Raw genomic sequence first — 19,922 nt, forward strand, 5'->3', positions numbered from 1 at the left:
GATTTCATTACAGGATCATCTGTTAGTTTATCAATAAATTTAATTGTTTTCCATGTATCCAATAAAATTATGTTGTCCCTAGCATAACTAGGTAATCTGATACTTAATACATGAGAAAGTTGCATTGGGGACATAATTTTCCATTCTAGGTGTAACCAGTCTGGCACATGTTTCATGAGCTCGGGGAGGATCCAATACATTCCCTGGCGCATAATATAGGCCTGATGATACCTATAAAAGTTGGGAAAATTTACCCCACCCTCCGCAATCGGCTTTTGTAAAGTTACCATAGCAATTATAGCATTTTTACCCAGCCAAATAAATTTAACAAGAATATTATTTAATTTTTTATAAAAAGACCTCTGAAAGTAAACCGGTATCATACCTATTTGGTATCTCTAAGACTATTCAGGCAGAATCATCATTTTTACAGTCTGAACTCTCCCCCACCAAGACAAATGCAATGGATTCCAATGCTCACACATCTCTGAGACCTTTATCAATATGGATTTTTCATTTACTTTTATCATTTCTTCCAACGTTTTCTGAATCCAAATATTAAAATATTTAATACCTCTTTCCTTCCACAAGAAAGAGAATTTTTCAAATAATCCTTTGGAACAGTGAACGTTTAAAGGAAGGACCTCGGATTTGCTCCAATTTATCTTATATCCTAAAAATTTCCCAAATCTTTCAATCAGCTCAAGTAAATGTGGAATGGTTGTTTCCGGATTCCTCAAGTGAAGCAAAATGTCATCTGCATAAGCAGAGACTTTATATTCCCGACCTGCATAAGGAATACCCTGAATCTGCTCTGTCTGTTGAATAGCCAATAACAAGGGTTCCAGAACAATAACAAACAGCAGAGGAGATAATGGATATCATTGCCTAACTCCCCTCCCCAAACAAAAACGCTCTGAAAAAGTATTATTAATATACAATCTGGCAGAAGGGGAGCTATACTAGGTTTGAATCATTTGAATAAATCCAGACCCAATTCCAAACCAATCCATTGCTTGATATATGAAGGTCCATTCTACACGATCGAAGGCCTTCTCTGCATCCAAAGATACCATGAAGGCCAGATCATTAATGATTTAACATATGTATTAGGATTTATTAGGATTTTTTTTTTTATATACCGCCTATCAAGGTTATCTAAGCGGTTTTTACAATCAGGTACTCAAGCATTTTCCCTATCTGTCCCGATGGGCTCACAATTTATCTAACATACCTGGGGCTATGGAGGACTGAGTGACTTGTCCAGGGTCACAAGGAGTAGCGCCGGGTTTGAACCCACAACCTCAGGATGCTGAGGCTGTAGCTTCAACCACTGCGCCACACACTCCTCTATGTAATACCAATCTAGTGTTATTAGAAGAATATCTTTGAGCAACAAACCCCATTTGCATTCCAGTGATATAAGGGAGAGCCTTAGTTAAGTGTAAAGCCAATAATTTAGCCAAAAGTTTACCATCTACATTTATCAAAGAAATAGGCCTGTAGTTTGAAACCAATGTAGGATCTTTATTTGGCTTCGGCAAAACAATAGTTAAGGATTCTGCCATAGTACCTAATATGCAACCTTTAGTTAGTTAAGCCTATTTAACAAATAAGGTAATAGGGTAATTTGAAATGATTTATAAAATTCAACCGTGAAACCATCACCACCTGGAGCGGATCCAACTCTAAGGGACTTCAATGCTGTTTGTAATTCCTTTATCAATATGCTCGGGAATTTTAGGACCTTTAATTAATTTTAAAAATTCTATACCCTCCTTTTCTTTATTTGAATAAATTGTTTTAGAATATTTCCAATTTGTAAATGAGTGTTGCCTTTTTCATCTTTAATCGCAATTATTTTTACTTTCCTTTTTTTCACTTTAAGATAATTAGCTAGTAATCTTCCCGCTTTATTCGAGCTTGTTGTGAAAACAAATTTTTTCTTGCCAGCAGTGAGGAAATCTCGTTATATTTATATTTAACCTTTAATAGGGCTTGTAAAGTATCCTTTTCCCATTTTGTTGATAATTTTGCTTCTAAATCCTTAATCTCTTTTTCCAAATTAGTAAACTCTGTATTAATTTTTTTCCTAACATGTGCCGCAAGGCGTTATATCAAGTGCCATTAAATACAAACATAGGTGTCTGGATCAAATTTAATCTGATCAGGATATACTATTCAGCTCTTCAAGTCTCTTCTCACATATCTGGCGTAGACCCCATACCATTTTGGTTGCCTTCCTCTGGACGGCTTTGAGTCTTTTTATATCCTTAGCAAAATAAGGCACTAACAACTTATACAGGGGGGTCATTCCATGTCAAGTGGACCAATACTGAAAACCATCCACGCCAAATTTTACAGGGGTGTTGTCTAGGGTCTCAAATGAAACTCTGCAAAAGTTTGTGGATCTATCTCAATTTGGTCAGGAGCTAAGGGTGGTTGAACAAAAATAATCGATCCACTCCCATGCCTCGAGTGACCTAAAATGCCAACTTTGCTTAAGCACTGTGGCAGGAGTCTCAAATTTTGCAGTTTGGTACAATACCTTGGGGCAAGTTTCTGTGCCAAGTTTGAAATCTTTTGTGAACATGCTCCCATTTCTACAGGTCGAGGTACTTCCAAGATTTGCAATATGAGCTTTTACAAGTGAAGCTGAAGATATGATCATCCCAAAAATTTGGCTTTATGCATTTATGCAAATTTTCACTGTTTTTCAGATTCAAATATCTCTAATGTGTAGGTTTTTTTGTGGTTTTTAAAAAATATCATTTGAAAGAGCATGTGTTTTGCTACAGATGCTATCCTGTTTCATCTTGGACCTGACCTTTCTTTGGTGAGAATTGATGGTTTAAAGATAAGCATTACTTGCTTATGTAATATGTTATGTTGAAGGGTCATTGGCACTTCATTGTGAATGTGCAGTGGAACTACAGTGGTACCTTGGTTTACGAGCATGATCCGTTCCAGGAGCATGTTCGTAATCCAAAACGCTCGTTTATCAAAGCAAAGTTCCCCATAGGATATAATAGAGACTCGGACAATTCGTTGCTACTGCTGCCAGCGACCGACATAAACATAACAGAACTGAGGCTCTGGGGCTCTTTCCACAGCCGAACCAACCTCACTGGGGCCTAGCAGCTTTAACTTCTTTTTCGTTCGTTTTGTGCCGTGGGTGCCTACATTCATGCTGGCTTTCTCTTCTTTCTTGCTGCAGTGCTCTTTCAAAGCCACGGGCAGCAGTTCCCACGTGCCCCCCGTGGCCGACCTGGAAGCCTCCTTCTTGCTGCAGTGCTCGTTTAAAGCTGCAGGCAGCGGTTCCCACATACCCCCCCGAGGCTGACCCAGGCCAGCTGCAGGAGGCATGCAGGAGTTGCCGCCCACGGCCCCGAGCGAACACAGCAAGGAGGAGGGAGCCAGCAAGAAGGCAAACATCCAGGGGTGGCAAAGGGAACAAACACATTGCCCTGGAGCGGGCCTCACGGGGCAGCAGGTTGGACACCCTAAAACTGCAGTGGAAGAGAATCAGAAAGAAAATCTGCAGTCGGTGTGCGTGCATTGCAAGGTATGGAGAGGGGGATGCGGGATGTTTTACTTTGGGACATGCTCGTATAGCTAGTCAAGCTCGGTTTACGAGTCACAGATTTTACAAATGTTTTGCTCGTCTTGCAAAACACTCGTAAACTGTGGTACTCGTAAACCGAGGTTTGACTGTATATTGATCTGAAAACTCATAGCCAAGCTTTGCCAGCCACCAGTACTCGTCTCGTACTATGCTCAGCATTTGACAAACTTACTGTGCACTTTTGCAAGATGACAGTCCCCATCCTGGGCCCAATCCTGTTCAACATCTATATAAGAGACTTGGCAGAAGGGCTCTGAGGTAAAATAACATTATTCGCCGATGATGCCAAACTAAGCAATGTAGTGAGCAAAAGCACAACAGACAAAAATTCAATGGCAGACGACATGATGCATGACCTACTTCTACTGGAGCGCTGGTCTAGGTCCTGGCAACTCAGTTTCAATGCCAAAAAATGCAAAGTCATGCACCTGGGAAGCCAAAATCCATGCAAGACTTACACCCTAAATGGCGAGATCCTGATAAGAACTGAAGCAGAAAGAGACTTAGGGGTGATTGTCAGTGAAAACACGAAGACTGCAAATCAAGTGGAGCAAGCTTCTTTCAAAGCAAGGCAAATCATAGGTTGCATACGCAGGAGTTTCGTCAGCCGTAAACCTGAAGTCATTATGCCATTGTATAGATCCATGGTGAGACCACACCTGGAGTACTGTGTGCAATTCTGGAGGCCGCATTACCGTAAGGATGTGCTGAGACTGGAATCAGTCCAGAGAATGGCCACCCGGATAGTCTCGGGACTCAAGGATCTCCCATACAAGGAGCGGTTAGGGAAGTTACAGCTCTACTCACTCGAGGAACGTAGAGAGAGGGGAGATATGATCGAGACATTCAAGTATCTCACGGGCCGCATCGAGGTAGAAGAAGATATCTTCTTTTTCAAGGGTCCCGTGGCAACAAGGGGACATCCGTGGAAAATCAGGGGCGGGAAACTGCACAGTGACACTAGGAAGTTCTTCTTCACTGAAAGGGTGGTTGATCACTGGAACAGTCTTCCACTTCAGGTCATTGAGGCCAGCAGTGTGCCAGATTTTAAGGCCAAATGGGATAGACATGTGGGATCTATTCGCAGAGATAGATAGGGAGGGTCATTGGGGTGGGCAGACTGGATGAGCCGTGGCCCTTATCTGCTGTCTATTTCTATGTTTCTATGTTTCTAAAACATGCATTGGCTTGCATAAACTACTGTGTGCAAGCCCAAACGCATATTCATGTGATTCACAAGAATGTTTGCATAGCTGTAGTAGTATGTCTGATACATGCAGTTTTTCTGAACATGTTCTGATTTGCAACTATCACAGCACAGTGGCTGTATGAACAAATCTGGCTTTAAGGTTCATCATGACCTTATAACACCATATGAATCTGAAAAACAATGAAAATTTGCATAAATGCATAAAGCCATATTTTATGGATGGTCATATTCACTTGACTGTAAAAGCTCATATTGTAAATTTTGGAAGTACCTCATGGTATACATGTCTGCTGGTAAAGTTGTACCCTCAGCTGACTTACCTACCAGCAGCAGTATCGAGCCAAACTGTGCCAAAAATTTTCATTTGTGAATTTTTTTGCCTACTTTGCTGACCTGTAGAAATGGAAGCACGTTCGCAAAAGATTTCAAACTTGGCACAGAAACTTGCCCCAAGGTGTTGTATCAAACTGCAAAATTTCAGACTCCTAGGTAGTTTCCTTCTGCCGCGGTGCTTAAGCAAAGTTGGCGTTTTAGGTCACACGAGGCATGGGATTGGATCAATTGCTTTTGTTCAACCACCCCTAGCTCCTGACCAAATTGAGATAAATCCAAAAAATTTTGCTGTTTCATTTGAGACCCTAGAGAACACCCCTGTAAAATTTGGTTGGATTTCAAGGGGATTGAGCGTGGGCTTCTGGTCCACTTGACATGGAATGACCCAGGGGCATTATCACCACCTCCCTTCTGCTGGTTATGTCTCTCCATGCAGCCAAGTGTACTTCTGGTCTTGGCCACTGTCATATTGTTTTGCCTCCTTGAGATACTCAAATCATACTAAGGTCAAAGCATATCTACCCTTCACCTCCAATTGCCTACAGCTACTTTGGATCTCTTCAATCTATATGCATCACCCTGTATTTCTTTACATTATTTACCCTCATGATCCTTCTATCAAAGTATTGGTTGATTGTTTTCTCATGGGGCCTGGCAATTTGTTTATGAGTTACATCTATCTAACTATCTATCCTTCCCTCCCCAGTGGACTCACAATTTAACTAAGCAGCTCTAAACTCCCAATCCTATGCACCAGATACCTGCACTACAATTTATCAGCTTTTCGGTATACTTCCTTTCAGATTCCCATTAATACCTGAATTAAAATTGTTGACAGAGGCCTTTGGAAAAGTTGGCTTGGAGCTTTTTTTAATATTGGCCAAAATGCACATATGTTTTTTTTAATGGTATGTTAGTTATGATATATTATGTGTTGAGTGTCAACCGCCTAGAATTGTAGATGGTATGAGAGAGAAAATCTTTAAATAAATAAGCTGCCCTGTATATCCATTGTGGCTGTTCTCCTCCCCCTGTTCTTCAGGCTCACCAGATTGCTTTGCCTTTTCCAATATGTTCCAGGTGTCTTGAACTCACTATAATGAGTAGATATTTGCCACTTTTAACTGAGTACAGGCGGTCCCTGGGTTAAGAACGTCTGACTTACATCAGACTTGTACTTATGAACCGGAGTCTGCTTCTCCCTTTCTGTCCCAATGCGCCCCTCATCGTCCTTCCCTCCCGCTGTGCTGTGTCCCAAATTCTTGCCTCCCTCCCACAGGTGTTTACCTTGTCTGGCTGGCTTCCTCCTCCCAGCTACACTTGTCTTCACAAAGCCGTGAGCAGCAGCTGACCCGAAGCCTTCCCTCTGACATCAGAGGGAAGGCTTCCGGGTCAGCCAAGGGCAGCATGTAGGAATTGCAGCCGCGCCTTTGTGAAGGGGAGGAGGGAGCTGTTCAAATGAGGTAAATGCTTACGGGAGCAAAGCATGAATTTGGGACACAACACAGAGGGAGGGAAGGATGATGAGGGGCGCTTTAGGACACGGAAGGTAGAAAGAGAGTCGCATTGGGAGGAGAAGGAAGGAAGAGGGGCATGGTGGCACAGGAAGGGAGAAGCAGGGTCGCATTGGGACATGGAAGGGGAGGGAGCACAAACTTCGGACAAAAGATGGAAGGAGGAAGGAACATGAACTTGGGGCACAGAATGGAGGGAAGGAGGGAGGGGTGCATGAACTTGAGACATAGAATGGAAGAATAGTGGAAGTGAAGGAAAGAGATGCTGAGGTGGGGGAGGGAATAGAAATGGAGAATTGTTGGGCATGTGTGTCTGATTGAGAGGGAAAGAGAGAGAGTGCACAAGGGGAAATGAAGAAAGCGGTGAATTGTTGGACATAAGAGAGAAATATTGGACATGGTGGGAGAGACGTGAGGTACAGATACATAGGGAAGAGTGAGATGAGAGGGAGAAATGTTGGATGTGGTGGCAGAGAGGGAACAATGAATGGATGAATAATGAAAGTAAGTGTAAACTTATCTTTTCGTTTTATTTAAACTACAGTACTTTATCCTGAGGACTATTTCTTTAATGTTTTTATAGACTGTACTGAATACGAGTTACATACAAATTCAATTAAGAACTGTTTAAAAAATGGAACTTGTTCTTAACCCGGGGAATGCCTGTATTTAAATCATTACAATTGGGTATATTGAGAGGAATCATCCAATACAAAGCACATCCCGTTGCTATTGCCCATCTCGAGTACTGCCTCTAAATCATAATTTTAAGGTTTTTTTTTTTTTTTTAAAAGAAGCAGAAAGATTAACTTCAGAGTTTGAAGCTGTGCTGCTTTACTTCCTTTAAAAAAAAAAAAAAAACTGTTTTGAGAAATGATTTAAAAGAGTTTATGGCTACACCACATTGGCAGTGATGTTCTGCCTTGTGATGTACATCCAGTACTTGGCCATTTGTTTAATTGATAGTGAGATACTTCTGGATGTGTATAGAGAAGGGGGTTGTGAACTGACAGCATAGAGAGCCAGATCTCAGAACTAGAAGATAGAGGGAATGTGAGAAAGAGATGGTAGGAAGGTAGGAAATGGAGCAGACATTCCATCAGAATGATAGTCCTAGAGGGAGAAAACAGCAGAGCTTTGCATTTCATTTCCACATTCAGGGACATAATTTTTTTTCCTTGAGCCTATGAGTTTGTGCTGAATGCTGTACAGAGGCTCACTTTTATACTCAAACTTTAGTCCATCTCTTGCCTATATATATCTTGAGGCAGTGTAAACTGATTAAAAAAAAACCTGTCTGACAAGGTTTGTAGCAGATAATGCAGATGTGTATCAGACATGTTTTCCTGTTTAGATGAGGACAGTTACTGGAGAGAGGTTTGGTGGTGATCTTTTTAGCTGTTGCTGACTTTCTCTGCTCTTTCTTTCTCCCAAACAAGGTTCAAAGAGATATCTGCTAAAAGCAAAGAGGACCTGGTGACTCAGGGCTTCACAGAATTTACCATTGAGGATTTCCACAATACGGTGAGCATGGGGGATGGGATAAGAACACCAGACAACAGTAGTGGGAAGGGAGGTTAGGCTCTGGACCATTTACCTGAGGTAATGTACAGTAACCCCCCCCCCAAACTGTTGGGTATGTTGTGTAGCTACTGATTAAGAGTTAACCTGATTCGGGAAATCTTGCAGGAAAGTGTGGTTAGGGGAGCAGCAGATGAACGGACTCGGGGATCCCCATTCCCAACCGCTTTTTTGTTCTGACAGTTTATGGACCTGATTGAGCTGGTTGAGAAACGCAGCTCCCTCTCTAACCTCTTGGGAGCCTTCAATGACCAGAGCATCTCAGACTATCTAGTGGTCTACTTACGGCTACTGACCTCAGGCTATCTGCAGCGGGAGCACCAGTTCTTTCAGCATTTTATCGAGGGTGGCAGGACAGTGAAGGAGTTCTGTCAGCAGGTGAGTCCTTGAGGCCAAGAAGGGAAGGAGAAAGGGGTAGCTGTGGGATGGATGAGGGAAAGTGTGACTTGTAGATACAGCACTGTCTTTATAAAGAGCAAATTCAGAAGCCTGTTTATAAAAGGCATTTAGCTGCAGCCTTATGTCTCGCTGTGCTATTAATCCATTAATCCCATGTCTTCTTCCTCCTCCGACGCAGGAAGTGGAGCCGATGGCAAAGGAGAGTGACCACATTCACATCATTGCACTGGCACAGGCCCTGAATGTCTCCATCCTAGTGGAGTACATGGATCGTGGCGAGGGGGGTGCCACCAACCATCATGTGTTCCCTGAGGGTTCGGACCCCAATGTCTTTTTATTGTACCGGCCGGGCCACTATGACATCCTTTATAAATAGGTGTAGGATCCTGCACCTGCCCTCCTGTGCATATACATACACACACACACACACACACACACCCTGCCCCGGGATACACTGCTAGAGCTGTACAGAGTTTTTGTGGTTGTAAATGGTAAGAATTTTTTTCTTTCTTTTTTTTTCTTTTATAATTTGTTATCTCTCTCCTTTGTTATTCAGCCTTTCAGATTTTATTAAAGGGACCCTGGTGCAGTCTGTGGTGTGCTCTGTTTTAATTTGGGGAGTGATGCTTGTCATACATCACTGGAGGAACTCTGTTAGAACATGGAGTGGAATAGCCAGGGGCCTGGAGAGGCAGGATTTGGTGGGAGTACAATGGTATTTTCAACCTTTGTGGTCCTCATTGGACCAGCTAGCGCATGTTGCTGCTGCTACTGCTCACCCTTGCTTTACCATGCTCGATGGCAGCGATTTAGAAATACAGCATACAGAGAAAGGGAGCCTAAATATACAGCAGAAAACAATAGCACTCAACAAGAGTGTAAAATGCCTTTAGAACTGGGACAAAAATACTTTATTTCAAAATATAAGACCAGACACGGCCAGTGTTTCGGCTCTTGCCTGCCTCAGGGGTCTTTTCTCTTTTCAAAGTGATTTATCCAAAATTTCATGAAACTTTTTCTTTAACTAGTAGCAATACATAGTGAGGAAACGTACACGTCGCTTCTAGTTCGAGAAAAAGTTTAATTAAATTTGGGATAAATCACTTTGAATAGAGAAAAGACCCCTGAAGCAGGCAATAGCCAAAACACTGGGTCTCATATTTTGAAATAAAGTATTTTTGTCCCAGCTCTAAAGGCATTTTTCACTCTTGTTGAGAGTTGTTGTTGTTTTCTAGCAATTTAGAAATAAAATGCTTCCATCAGCTTTTCAGTTGCAAATGTTTGTTTACTTACTATGCTTCAGAGAGGCAGTGTGATGGGAATCGTGGCCACTGTTGGTATAGTGGGGCTTCTCCTGTCTAAGCTAAGGGGCATACATCTTTTCTAAAGTGGATCTCATCACCTCAAGCTAGAAATCCTTGGGTAATGTTAGAAGTGATGAATAAATGGTTCATAGTTTAAAGGTGGTGGGATTTTTTTTAAAACCACTTTACCTGCTCTCTTGGCTTTCCATTTCAGTCTGAAGAAACGTTTCTTGGGCCACGGTGTCATGAGCCTTCCCCCTCTTGTTGCAAGCCTCCCCCCCTTCCATGTCATCCAGTGCAGCTGCTATAGTGACAGTACTTGGCTAGAAGTGACAGAGACTATGGCTGTGTCTAGGTCCTGCTATGTGTGCACCTGCTAAAAAGAAGGTCTATCTGGTGGCTAGACTTAGCCAGTCAGCGCCAGTGTTCATTGGCTGACTGGCTATATCAAGCGACTGGGATATTCAGTGGGAGGTAGTCAACTGTCTCCCACTGAATATTGGCAGTTAGCCAGTTGGGAGCCATTCCCAGCCGGCAAAATGCCGCTGAATATTGGGCGAATGGTCCTTTAATCTTACTGTTTGGGGCAGTTCATCCTTGGAATCTCTGGTTTGTACCAGAGGCAATAGAGAGTGAAAATGATTTGCCCAGCTTCCCAAGTTCTCAGCTCACTCCTGAAGAGCTGCCAAGTTACCCAGCTCCAGGGAGGAAACTTTTTGGCCAGTCCTGTTTTTAATTTATCTCAATTCAGTGTTCTTGTTGTAGTCCCTGATGCCACCACTTCAGGTCCTATATAGCAGTACAGTACTCCCCCGAAATTCGTGGGGGTTCCGTTCCAGGAACACCCGCGAATTTTAAAAAACCGCGAATACGGTTTTTCAGCTGACCAAAGGCAGGAGAGGGCAGCTGGGGCGCCAGCGGACCATGCTTAAATTGTCCTTACGAAGCTGGACATATTTTCCGACCGCCTCTTCCTGGTACTAAAGTCATGGTTACACCAATCAGGAGCTGCTTTGATATGCCAGATAGTATGTCAAAGTAGCTCCAGATTGATGTAACCATGACTTTAGTACCAGGAAGAGGTGGTCGGAAAATACCGCAAATTACTGAGTCCGCGATGTGTGAACCGCGAATTCGCGGGAGTTTACTGTATTGTCCAAGTTAGTCCTGGAGTACCCCCTTGCCAATTTTCAGAATATCCATCATGAATAAGAAATTGGAGACAGTGTATGTAAATAAAGTTCATGCATATTCATTGTGGATATCCTGAAAACCTGACTGGCAAGGGGTTATTCCAGGACTGACTTGGGAAACACTACCATAATATACCAGGATAGGACGGACTCAGAATTTTCCCTCCTGAAACTGGGTAATTTGGCTGTTTTCCAGCTCTTAACTATTTATTTATCCATCCATCCCGTCATCCCGAAAGAGCCCAGGACGGGTTACAGGTCAATATACACAATATACAGTTAACAGGTTACAATTTGCCATAATTCCAGTACAAGTTTTTATCCTAACTTGACACATTCAAGTTTATAATATTTTATTGAAGGAATCATACAAATATACAGGTATACAAAAATATAATACATATTAAACTCATAACAATTAAATTCATGAAAATATTTGTCAAACATAGCTCTATTATTCCTCCAAAATATATTTCCATATAATCTATAAATCTCAATACATTCTCATATTCAAACCCCTTTTTCAATTCCCCAGTTCCCTCATCCTCCCTTCCCTATCCCCCTAAATTATATGTAAACCTTTTATTAAAGAAATAAAATAACCCAAAAAACTAAACCCCCAAACCAAATGAAAGTTGACAAAAATAAAGAATAATAAAAATAACTGGAATTTTAAATAAATAATCATAACTTCAATGTAAATCATTAAGAATTAAACTTCTTGCCTTAGTTGAAAGATTTTGGATATACGGATACCAAATTTCCATAAACATACAAATTTTCCTAGCAGAACGCTTAACTTCCCAAGTTTCAAATAACAATAAACGATGAAACTGGTTCCTCCAATGCCAGAAATTAGGCGCTTCTTTTGATAACCAAAATTGCATAATACATTTATGTCCAATTATACACTCCTTTTGAAATAAGAGACACTTCTTTTTACCCAAAAACCCCACAAGCTGCAGCTTTTCCAAAAATTACTCCCCTTGATGAATCCACAACAGAACTACCCCCTAATGAGCCCCAGACCAGAATTACCTAATTAAAGGGCATGACCAAAACGCATGAGTTAAAGTACCAGGATCCTTATTAAATTTAATACAAATTGGGGTATTAACTAAACCCGCATGAAAAGCTTGAATTTGGGAAAAATAAGCTCTATGACTCTAAATGAACATTCCCTCCAAACAGAATCTGTAATAACTTTGGTATTCTATTAATAGCTTGCGTAAAATCTAAAAGTGAAATTTGACTTCCCAATTCCTCAACTCTGTAAAATTTTCCCATATGTACAAGCATATAATAAATCCCACCACCATTTATGTAATAAGGAAACAGAAATAAGTATATTTTCACATTGATTAAAAAAAGAAAGAATTTTATCATGTATTCCAATTGAAAAATCCATTCTCTGTAACTTGTTTAAATAATTTACTAATTGCATATATACAAATAAAGATCCAGGACCCCCCTCCTACAGTAGAAGAAAGATCAGGAAAACTCCTTATTTTGCCCTTCTCATCCAAAACCTGCGCTAAATAAGAAATACATTTAAAATTCCAATTTCTAAAAACCCTAGACATCATTCCAGGTTGAAAATCTCCATTGCCCTGAATAGACAACATGTCTGTAATAAGAGGATTGCAACCCCATAATTTAACTAAATTGCCCCAAACTGTTCTCATCGGAGATAAAATAGAATTACATCTTAAATTATTCGGCAATTTAGAATGATGAACTTGAAGAAGAAATAATAAATAAGGATGATAAAAAGCTTTCTCATAATCTATAGGTGTAAACAAAAAATCATCCAACACCCAATCCCTAATGTGTTTTAATAAACAATCCTTCCCATAAGTACAAATATCTGGAAGTCCCAAACCACCCCTTATCCTAGATCCTAACAAAAAATTCAAAAGATAATTTTAGCTTTTTCCCAGCCCAACAAAATTTAGTAATAGCCAATCTTAATTTCTGCCAATCTGTATTTGTCAATTCCAAAGGAAGCATCTGAAAAGTGTATAGCCATTTTGGAAAAAGAACCATTTTAAAAAGTGCAATTCGCCCACATAAAGATAATGGTAATGACTGCCATTTTAGTAATTTTTGTTTTGTAAAATTCATCAAGTCAGGAATATTGAATTTATATAAAAATTTAGAATTTACAGGAATATAAATCCCAAATATTTAAATTTATCTTCCATCCAATGAAGTGGAAAATTAGAACCCCAATGTAAACGTAATTTATCATTAGTAGTCAATGCTTCAGAATTATCCATATTTAATTTAAAACCAGAAAAATCACCAAATTCAACAAAGCTTTCTAATAAAGATTTTAATGAAACCCTGGGATTAGTTAAGTGTACCAAAATATCATCTGCAAAAGCAGCAATTTTAAAAGATGAAGACCTGATATCAACACCACTAATATCTGAGTTTGCAAGAATTTCGCGAATCAATGGATCAAGGGTCAATCCAAAAAGCAATGGAGATAAAGGACATCCTTGTCTCGTTCCCTGACCTACCGTAAAAAATTCCGAACAACCATTAATAAATACTCTAGCTTGTATATCTGAATATAGGGTTTTAATGGCATCTTGAAAGTAACCCGTAATACCATATTTGGATAATACTGCAAACAAAAATTCCCATCTAACCCTATCAAAAGCTTTCTCAGCCTCAAAACTAATCAATAATGAAGGAATATTTTTATTACATACCCATTCTAATGAATATAAAATAGATCTAATATTCTTGACTGCTGTACGTCCTTTTAACAAACCCTACTTGAGGTTCAGCAATCAGATTAGGCAAAAGCTTCGCCAACCTATTAGCTAAAATATTAGCCAATAATTTAGCTTCATAACATAGCAAAGAAATCGACCTATAGGATCCTTACCAGACTTTAGAAAAATAATTATTTGAGCCTGATAAAGCGTTTTTGGAAGAATTTGTTCCTCAATCTTATTATTAAACATCAAAACCAAAGGAGTTGCTATATTTTGTCCTAAAATCTTATAAAACTCTGCTCTAAAACCATTTATACCTGGAGCTTTACATAATGGACTTTGTTGTATAGCCAATAATAACTCATCTTCCCCAATAGGACGATTTAAATCTGTTCATTCCACCTGTCCAATAAAAGGTAAGTCTAAACTTGGCAAATAAGTATTACTAGACAACCCTGTATCTTGACAAATAAAGAAGAATAATAATCCTTAAAAACTTTACCAATATCCTTATCCTTCATAACATATTGACCCTGAATTGATTGAATTCGCGAAATCCTTGTTGACAAATATTTACTCCTCACTAAATGAGCCAATAATGCTCCTGTTTTATTACCATGTTTATATAATTGGAATTGATAATATTTCACAGATTTAAAAGCTCTTTGAAGAAGAAGCTCATTCAACTAAAGCTGTATAGCTAACAATTGAGCAGAATTAGCTTCTGAAGAACATTTGGCATGAATACCTCTAATTTTTATTAATTGTTTTTCTAAACGCAAAGGTCCTGATTCTGCAAAGTGCTCCCAATTTTAGGCAGCTGTAGGCATCCTACAGCTGTCTAATCAGCCAATCGGGAGGCACTTTTTCTAAAAAAAAAAAAAAATGCTCCCCAGTCAGGCCGCCTATATTGAAGGTGCTTCCAGGGAGCCTAGAGAGCCCGCAATCCTGCCTAAGCTCGCCTAAGGCTAGGCTTAAGCGAACCTAGGCGGCCCTATGCGTCTCCCTAGCAGAATGGGAGACACCATGTAGGCTAGCAGAATGCTGGCCTACATGGTAAGTAGACACGGCCACTGCACCTAATCACGGCAAGGATCTCCCTGCCGTAATTAATATAGCGGCTATGGCCACAAGTCTCCCCTCTCCCAGCGATCACGGCAGGAGGGTGCCTTAGGCGCTTGGGCCAATCAGGCCCTAGGATCTTGTGGGATGGGCAGGCAGGGGGTGGGCCTCCTCATTTGGATGGAGGCGGGCCTGCTGGCCGGACATGCGAAGAACCGTCCGGTCCAACATGTAGGTAAGCCCAAGGGGGTTCCAGGGTGTGGGGGTTCGTTGGGGGGTGCAGCAGGAGGGGTTGGGCACCCTCCTGCCATGATCTTCGGGAGGACCGTTGGGTCCAGCAGGAGGGGTTGGGTACCCTCCTGCCACGATCATTAGGGGCGGGTTCTGTCGGCAGGAAGGGCTGAGCACCTTTCTGCTGGCAATCTTGGGGTGGAGGCATTGGGGGGTCCGGCAGGAGAAGTTGGGCACCCTCCTGCTGGCGATCTTCGGGGGGGGCCGTTGAAGGGGTCTGGGGAGGGGGGTTGGGCATGTTAAACTTGATTCTAAACGGTGTCTGCAACATGGATGTCGGTTACAGAATTGGGTTAACTTTGGGCAGGTGTAGGCCTGATTCTGTATAGGACACCCGGGACCAGTGTCCTATACAGAATCCGGGCCAAAATTTCTCTATCCCGAGCTTTTTTCTTTTGACTAGAGTAAGCAATTATCTCCCCCCTCAAAACTGCCTTTGCCATTTCCCAAAATAAAGTAGGAGTTTCCTTATGTTGTTCATTAGTAATCTGATAATTATTCCAACAATCCAAAGTATGTTTTTGAAATTTTACATCATGATATAAATCTAATGGAAATCTCCATTGAGGTAAACCCAGAGAATCAGAAAACAAAGATAATGTAACCCAAGAAAGGCATGATCTGGAATCTCTGTAGGACCAATACCAGAATCTTGGATTTTTGAAAATAGTATATCTGAACAAAGGAGATAATCAATCCTAGAATGAGTACTATGGGCTTTAGAACAAGGAGTATAATCTCTATCTAATGGATGCATAACTCCAAATATCTAATAAATTCAAGGAATCATAAAACAAAGGAATTCCTTTAGTTAAATCTAACCTATCTGTAGCCCTTAAAACTGATTTATCAAAATCGATCTGCCATCCTATTAAAGTCTCCTCCAATTATAATAGGACAAGAATCCTGTTGTTACAGATAATTGTTTATAATTGTTGAAAAAAATTTTGTCATCATTTGGAGCAAATAAATTACAAAGCCACATATTAACCCCATTAATCTTAACTTTTGCAATTATAAATCACCCTCCCGGATCAATATTAACGTGAATCTTTTCTACCATTAATTTTTTATGAAATAAAATAATAACCCCTGCCTTTCTATTAAGGGCAGGAGCCTCGATATAATCCCCAACCTACCAAGCAAGAAGTTTAGAATGCCCTTGAGTTGTTAAATGAGTTTCTTATAAAAACAAAAAAACAATTGAAGCATGATGTCTATTTAAACTTTGTAATATCTTTTTCCTTTTTAATAGAGAGGAAATAACCCCCACATTCCATGAGATAAAATTTACCACCATTATAAAAATTGACCGAAAATGAAAATATAAAAACTGAAAATATAATTCCAAATTAAAGATAGGAACTGTCCCAGCCCCCATCTAGACCAAATAAAAATAAGCTCCAGAATATGCCACCTCCATAAATAGAAAGAAAAATAAAAATATTTGTCAACTTCCATCCCAAATAACCTTTCCTTCCTTTCATTATCTCAAAATCCTTAATAAACCAAACCATACCCCCATATTTCTACCCCCAACAACACAAATATAACCATAAAATCCCCTCTAAATTAAAACCCAAACCTTGACCAAAGACAAACCTAAAGTCCAGAATCAACCCTATGAACCCCCTACCCCTCCCAACAACAACCTCCAAAGTTACAAATAAACATACATAATCAAACAAGCTAAAGAATTTATACAAAAATATAAAATTTGTAAGATTAATCCAATTAAAAAAATTAATTATGGAAGAATATAATAAAATCATATCAAAATATTTTAAAGATGAGTATCCCTTAATAAATATAAATAAAATCAATAAAACAAATATAAATAAGTAATTATGAAATATAATGAATATTTTAAGATAAATAGAATTAAATCTATATTTGGATTGTACTAAATTATAATCTTCAAAAATAAACTATGTATATAAATCATCACTATAACACCAGCAATCAATATATTCAACAATACTCAATCATACAATTCCTCATTATAACCCCATTAAGCAATTCATGCACAATTCATCATTATACCTTAAACCATATCTGGAATCCCAAAACCATATAAACCCTTATGTAAAAACAATAAATCAGAAGAATATTTTTACATTTAAGAATAGAACAACAAAACTATTGTGTAATAATAAGGGGCTCATAATGGAAAGAGAAAAATGTCCAAAAATTGTCTTAAGTCGGCACTTGGACGAACATTTCTCAAAAATGTCAAAGTGCTGATAATAAAAATGGGTTTTGGACGTATTTCTAAACGACCTAGGCCTTCATAGTGCCGCTGAACGACCAAAGCTAAACGGGGTGTTTCGGGAGGAGTGTCGAGGGCGGGAGTTGGGCGGGACGTGGGCCAGCTTAGACTTAGTCATACAGTATGTATAACCAAAAGTTATACAGCCTACAATCGATGGAACTTGGACGTTGTGACTTAAACCCACCTAAACTTGCCAGATAAGCACTGCAAACACATAAAACAGACCCCACACACTACCCCAGTGATCACCATCCCCCCCATCCCCATAAAAATTGTAATCATAGCTTTAAAATTCTGCCTCCAGACCATCATCACCTGGTCGCCTGGCATAGAAAAGCCTAGTCGTGATGCACAGAGGCGTCTTAAACCGTCTTGGGGGTGAGTTAGGGACCCATGGAGAGGAGGATCCATGCCCATAAGCCCCTGTAATCACTGCATTGATATTGAAACTTGTGCACTCCCCTATACACCCCCAAAACCCTTTTGTACTGGCATATAAGTGTCTCCTGCAGCCATAAGGGCTATTGGGGAGGTAGATAAGTGGGTCTACGGGATTCTGGAGGTGGTTTGGGGGGCTCACCATGACCTATAAGGGAGCTGTAGTGAGGAGAAGACATGGCACCCTTTTTGTGAAGTTCACAGCAGTGCCCTGTAAGGTACCCCACTGTTTAGGTGGCATGTCTGGGTGTGCAGTCCATCACTTTGCAGACCCCTCCCATGTCCAACAGGGCTTGTTCTACGCATTTTGGACTTGGACGGCCAACATGTAATAGGTATGGGGGGTGGGGGGCGGTCATTGGGGGGGTTGCGTAGTGGGGGGTAGGGGGGTAGAGGGACCGCCTGAGCAGGAGGGGTTGGGCTTCCTCCTACCCAATCTTGTAGGGGGTGGGAGGCAGGAGGCCAGGAGGGCTTGGGTTCCCTCCTGGCCCCACTGGACTCGGGGGGGGGGGGTATTAGAGATCGCGGGGCAGGAGGGCTTGGGCTCCCTCCTGCCCCGAATGTAATCGGGGGGCCGCGGGGCAGGAGGGCTTGGGCTCCCTCCTGGCCCCATCGGACTCAGCGAGGGGGGGTTGGGGATCACGGGGCAAGAGGGCTTGAACTCCCTCTTACTCCAATGTTCATTGGGGGTTCGGGGGTGCCGCGGGGCAAGAGGGCTTGGACTCCCTCTTGCCCCGATGTTGTGTGTGTGTGGGGGGGGGGGGGTGGATTCTGTAACCGGTGTTGTTTTTGACAGATACCGGTTACAGAATTCAGCTTTTAGGCGAAGGACTGGCTCCTACTTTGCCTAAAAGCCCTTGTGTTAGATGTTTGGGGCTTAGGCGTTTTTTAGGTTCATTATGGGGTATAAGTTTAGACGTAGTGTGGTGGTCTGGGTGTTTAAACAGCTGAACGTAGAGGCAGGCCATTATAAAAAAAAAACTCCTTTTGGACGTTTTTTTAAATTATGGACATTTTCCCTGCTTCTACTTTCAACGTTTAAGGCCTTAGGCCAAAAGGGGACTTAGACATTTTTTTAAATTATGCCCCTCCACGTAAATAAGTCATAAGTCTGTAAATTCAAATATTTTGTGTTCCTGGCTCTTTATTAGTCCATACAGGCTGTTTATCCACTGTCTATGTCATTTTTGGAATGTCCCGTCATCCAGGACACACGATAGGAAAAGGTTAATGTCCTGATTCCAGGTGCCCTATAGATGAAGGTGTCTTTTGTAAAACTGGCATCATTGTACAGTATATCAGTGTACTAGTTACTTCCAATCCAGGCTCTTGTAATCCCTTCCAAAAATGTAAGACCTTATGTTTCTTTCTTTTGTTTTGAATTAGTTGGAGACTTTTACATTAGAAACAATCTGGGAGTCTACTTTTGACCTGGATGAAGTTTTGGCACTGCAGCAGGTGAGGATTAGTATAGTGGTAGAGCTGCTGCCTCTGCACCCAGAGGTTGTAGAATCAAATCCTAGTGCTATTCCTTGTGACCCAAGTCACTTAATCCTCCATTGCCTTAGGTACAAAATAAGTACCTGTATATATAAACCTGTATATATAAACGGCTTTGAATATGTAACCACAAAAAGGCAGTAGACAAGTCCTATTTCCTTTCCCATCATCATCTTAACTTAGGACAAAATCTGCATTAGCTTGAAATTATTGAATAAGAATGTGGCAATCCAATAAGATTAATGGCAATCCATTACAGATACAACAAAATATTAAAATCTTGGTGTTATATTCGACAATAAATTAACATTCCATGACCATATAAGTAATGTTGTTAAATCTACTTTTTTCAGACTACGTCAAATTCGTTCAGTTTCTAAATTCTTATGTTCAAAATCCCTCAATATTCTGATACATCCTCTAGTCATCTCTAAACTTGATTACTGTAATGCTTTACTCAAAGGTTTACCT

General features: G+C 40.6%; 1 protein-coding gene across 1 annotated transcript in view; it reads left to right on the forward strand.

Annotated features, from left to right (window-relative positions):
• Positions 1-9,254, forward strand: part of OTUB1 (OTU deubiquitinase, ubiquitin aldehyde binding 1) — a 47,698-nt gene extending 38,444 nt beyond the window's left edge. Inside the window, exons 5-7 of the mRNA XM_033955916.1 lie at positions 8,122-8,206; positions 8,447-8,641; positions 8,841-9,254. Of these exons, the coding sequence (XP_033811807.1) occupies positions 8,122-8,206; positions 8,447-8,641; positions 8,841-9,038 (478 nt within the window). The 3' untranslated portion in view covers positions 9,039-9,254. The remainder of the gene's footprint in view (positions 1-8,121; positions 8,207-8,446; positions 8,642-8,840) is intronic.
• Positions 9,255-19,922: the final 10,668 nt, after the last annotated feature.

This window comes from Geotrypetes seraphini, chromosome 8 (genome assembly GCF_902459505.1).
Source record: "Geotrypetes seraphini chromosome 8, aGeoSer1.1, whole genome shotgun sequence".
Taxonomy (NCBI): Eukaryota; Metazoa; Chordata; class Amphibia; order Gymnophiona; family Dermophiidae; genus Geotrypetes; species Geotrypetes seraphini.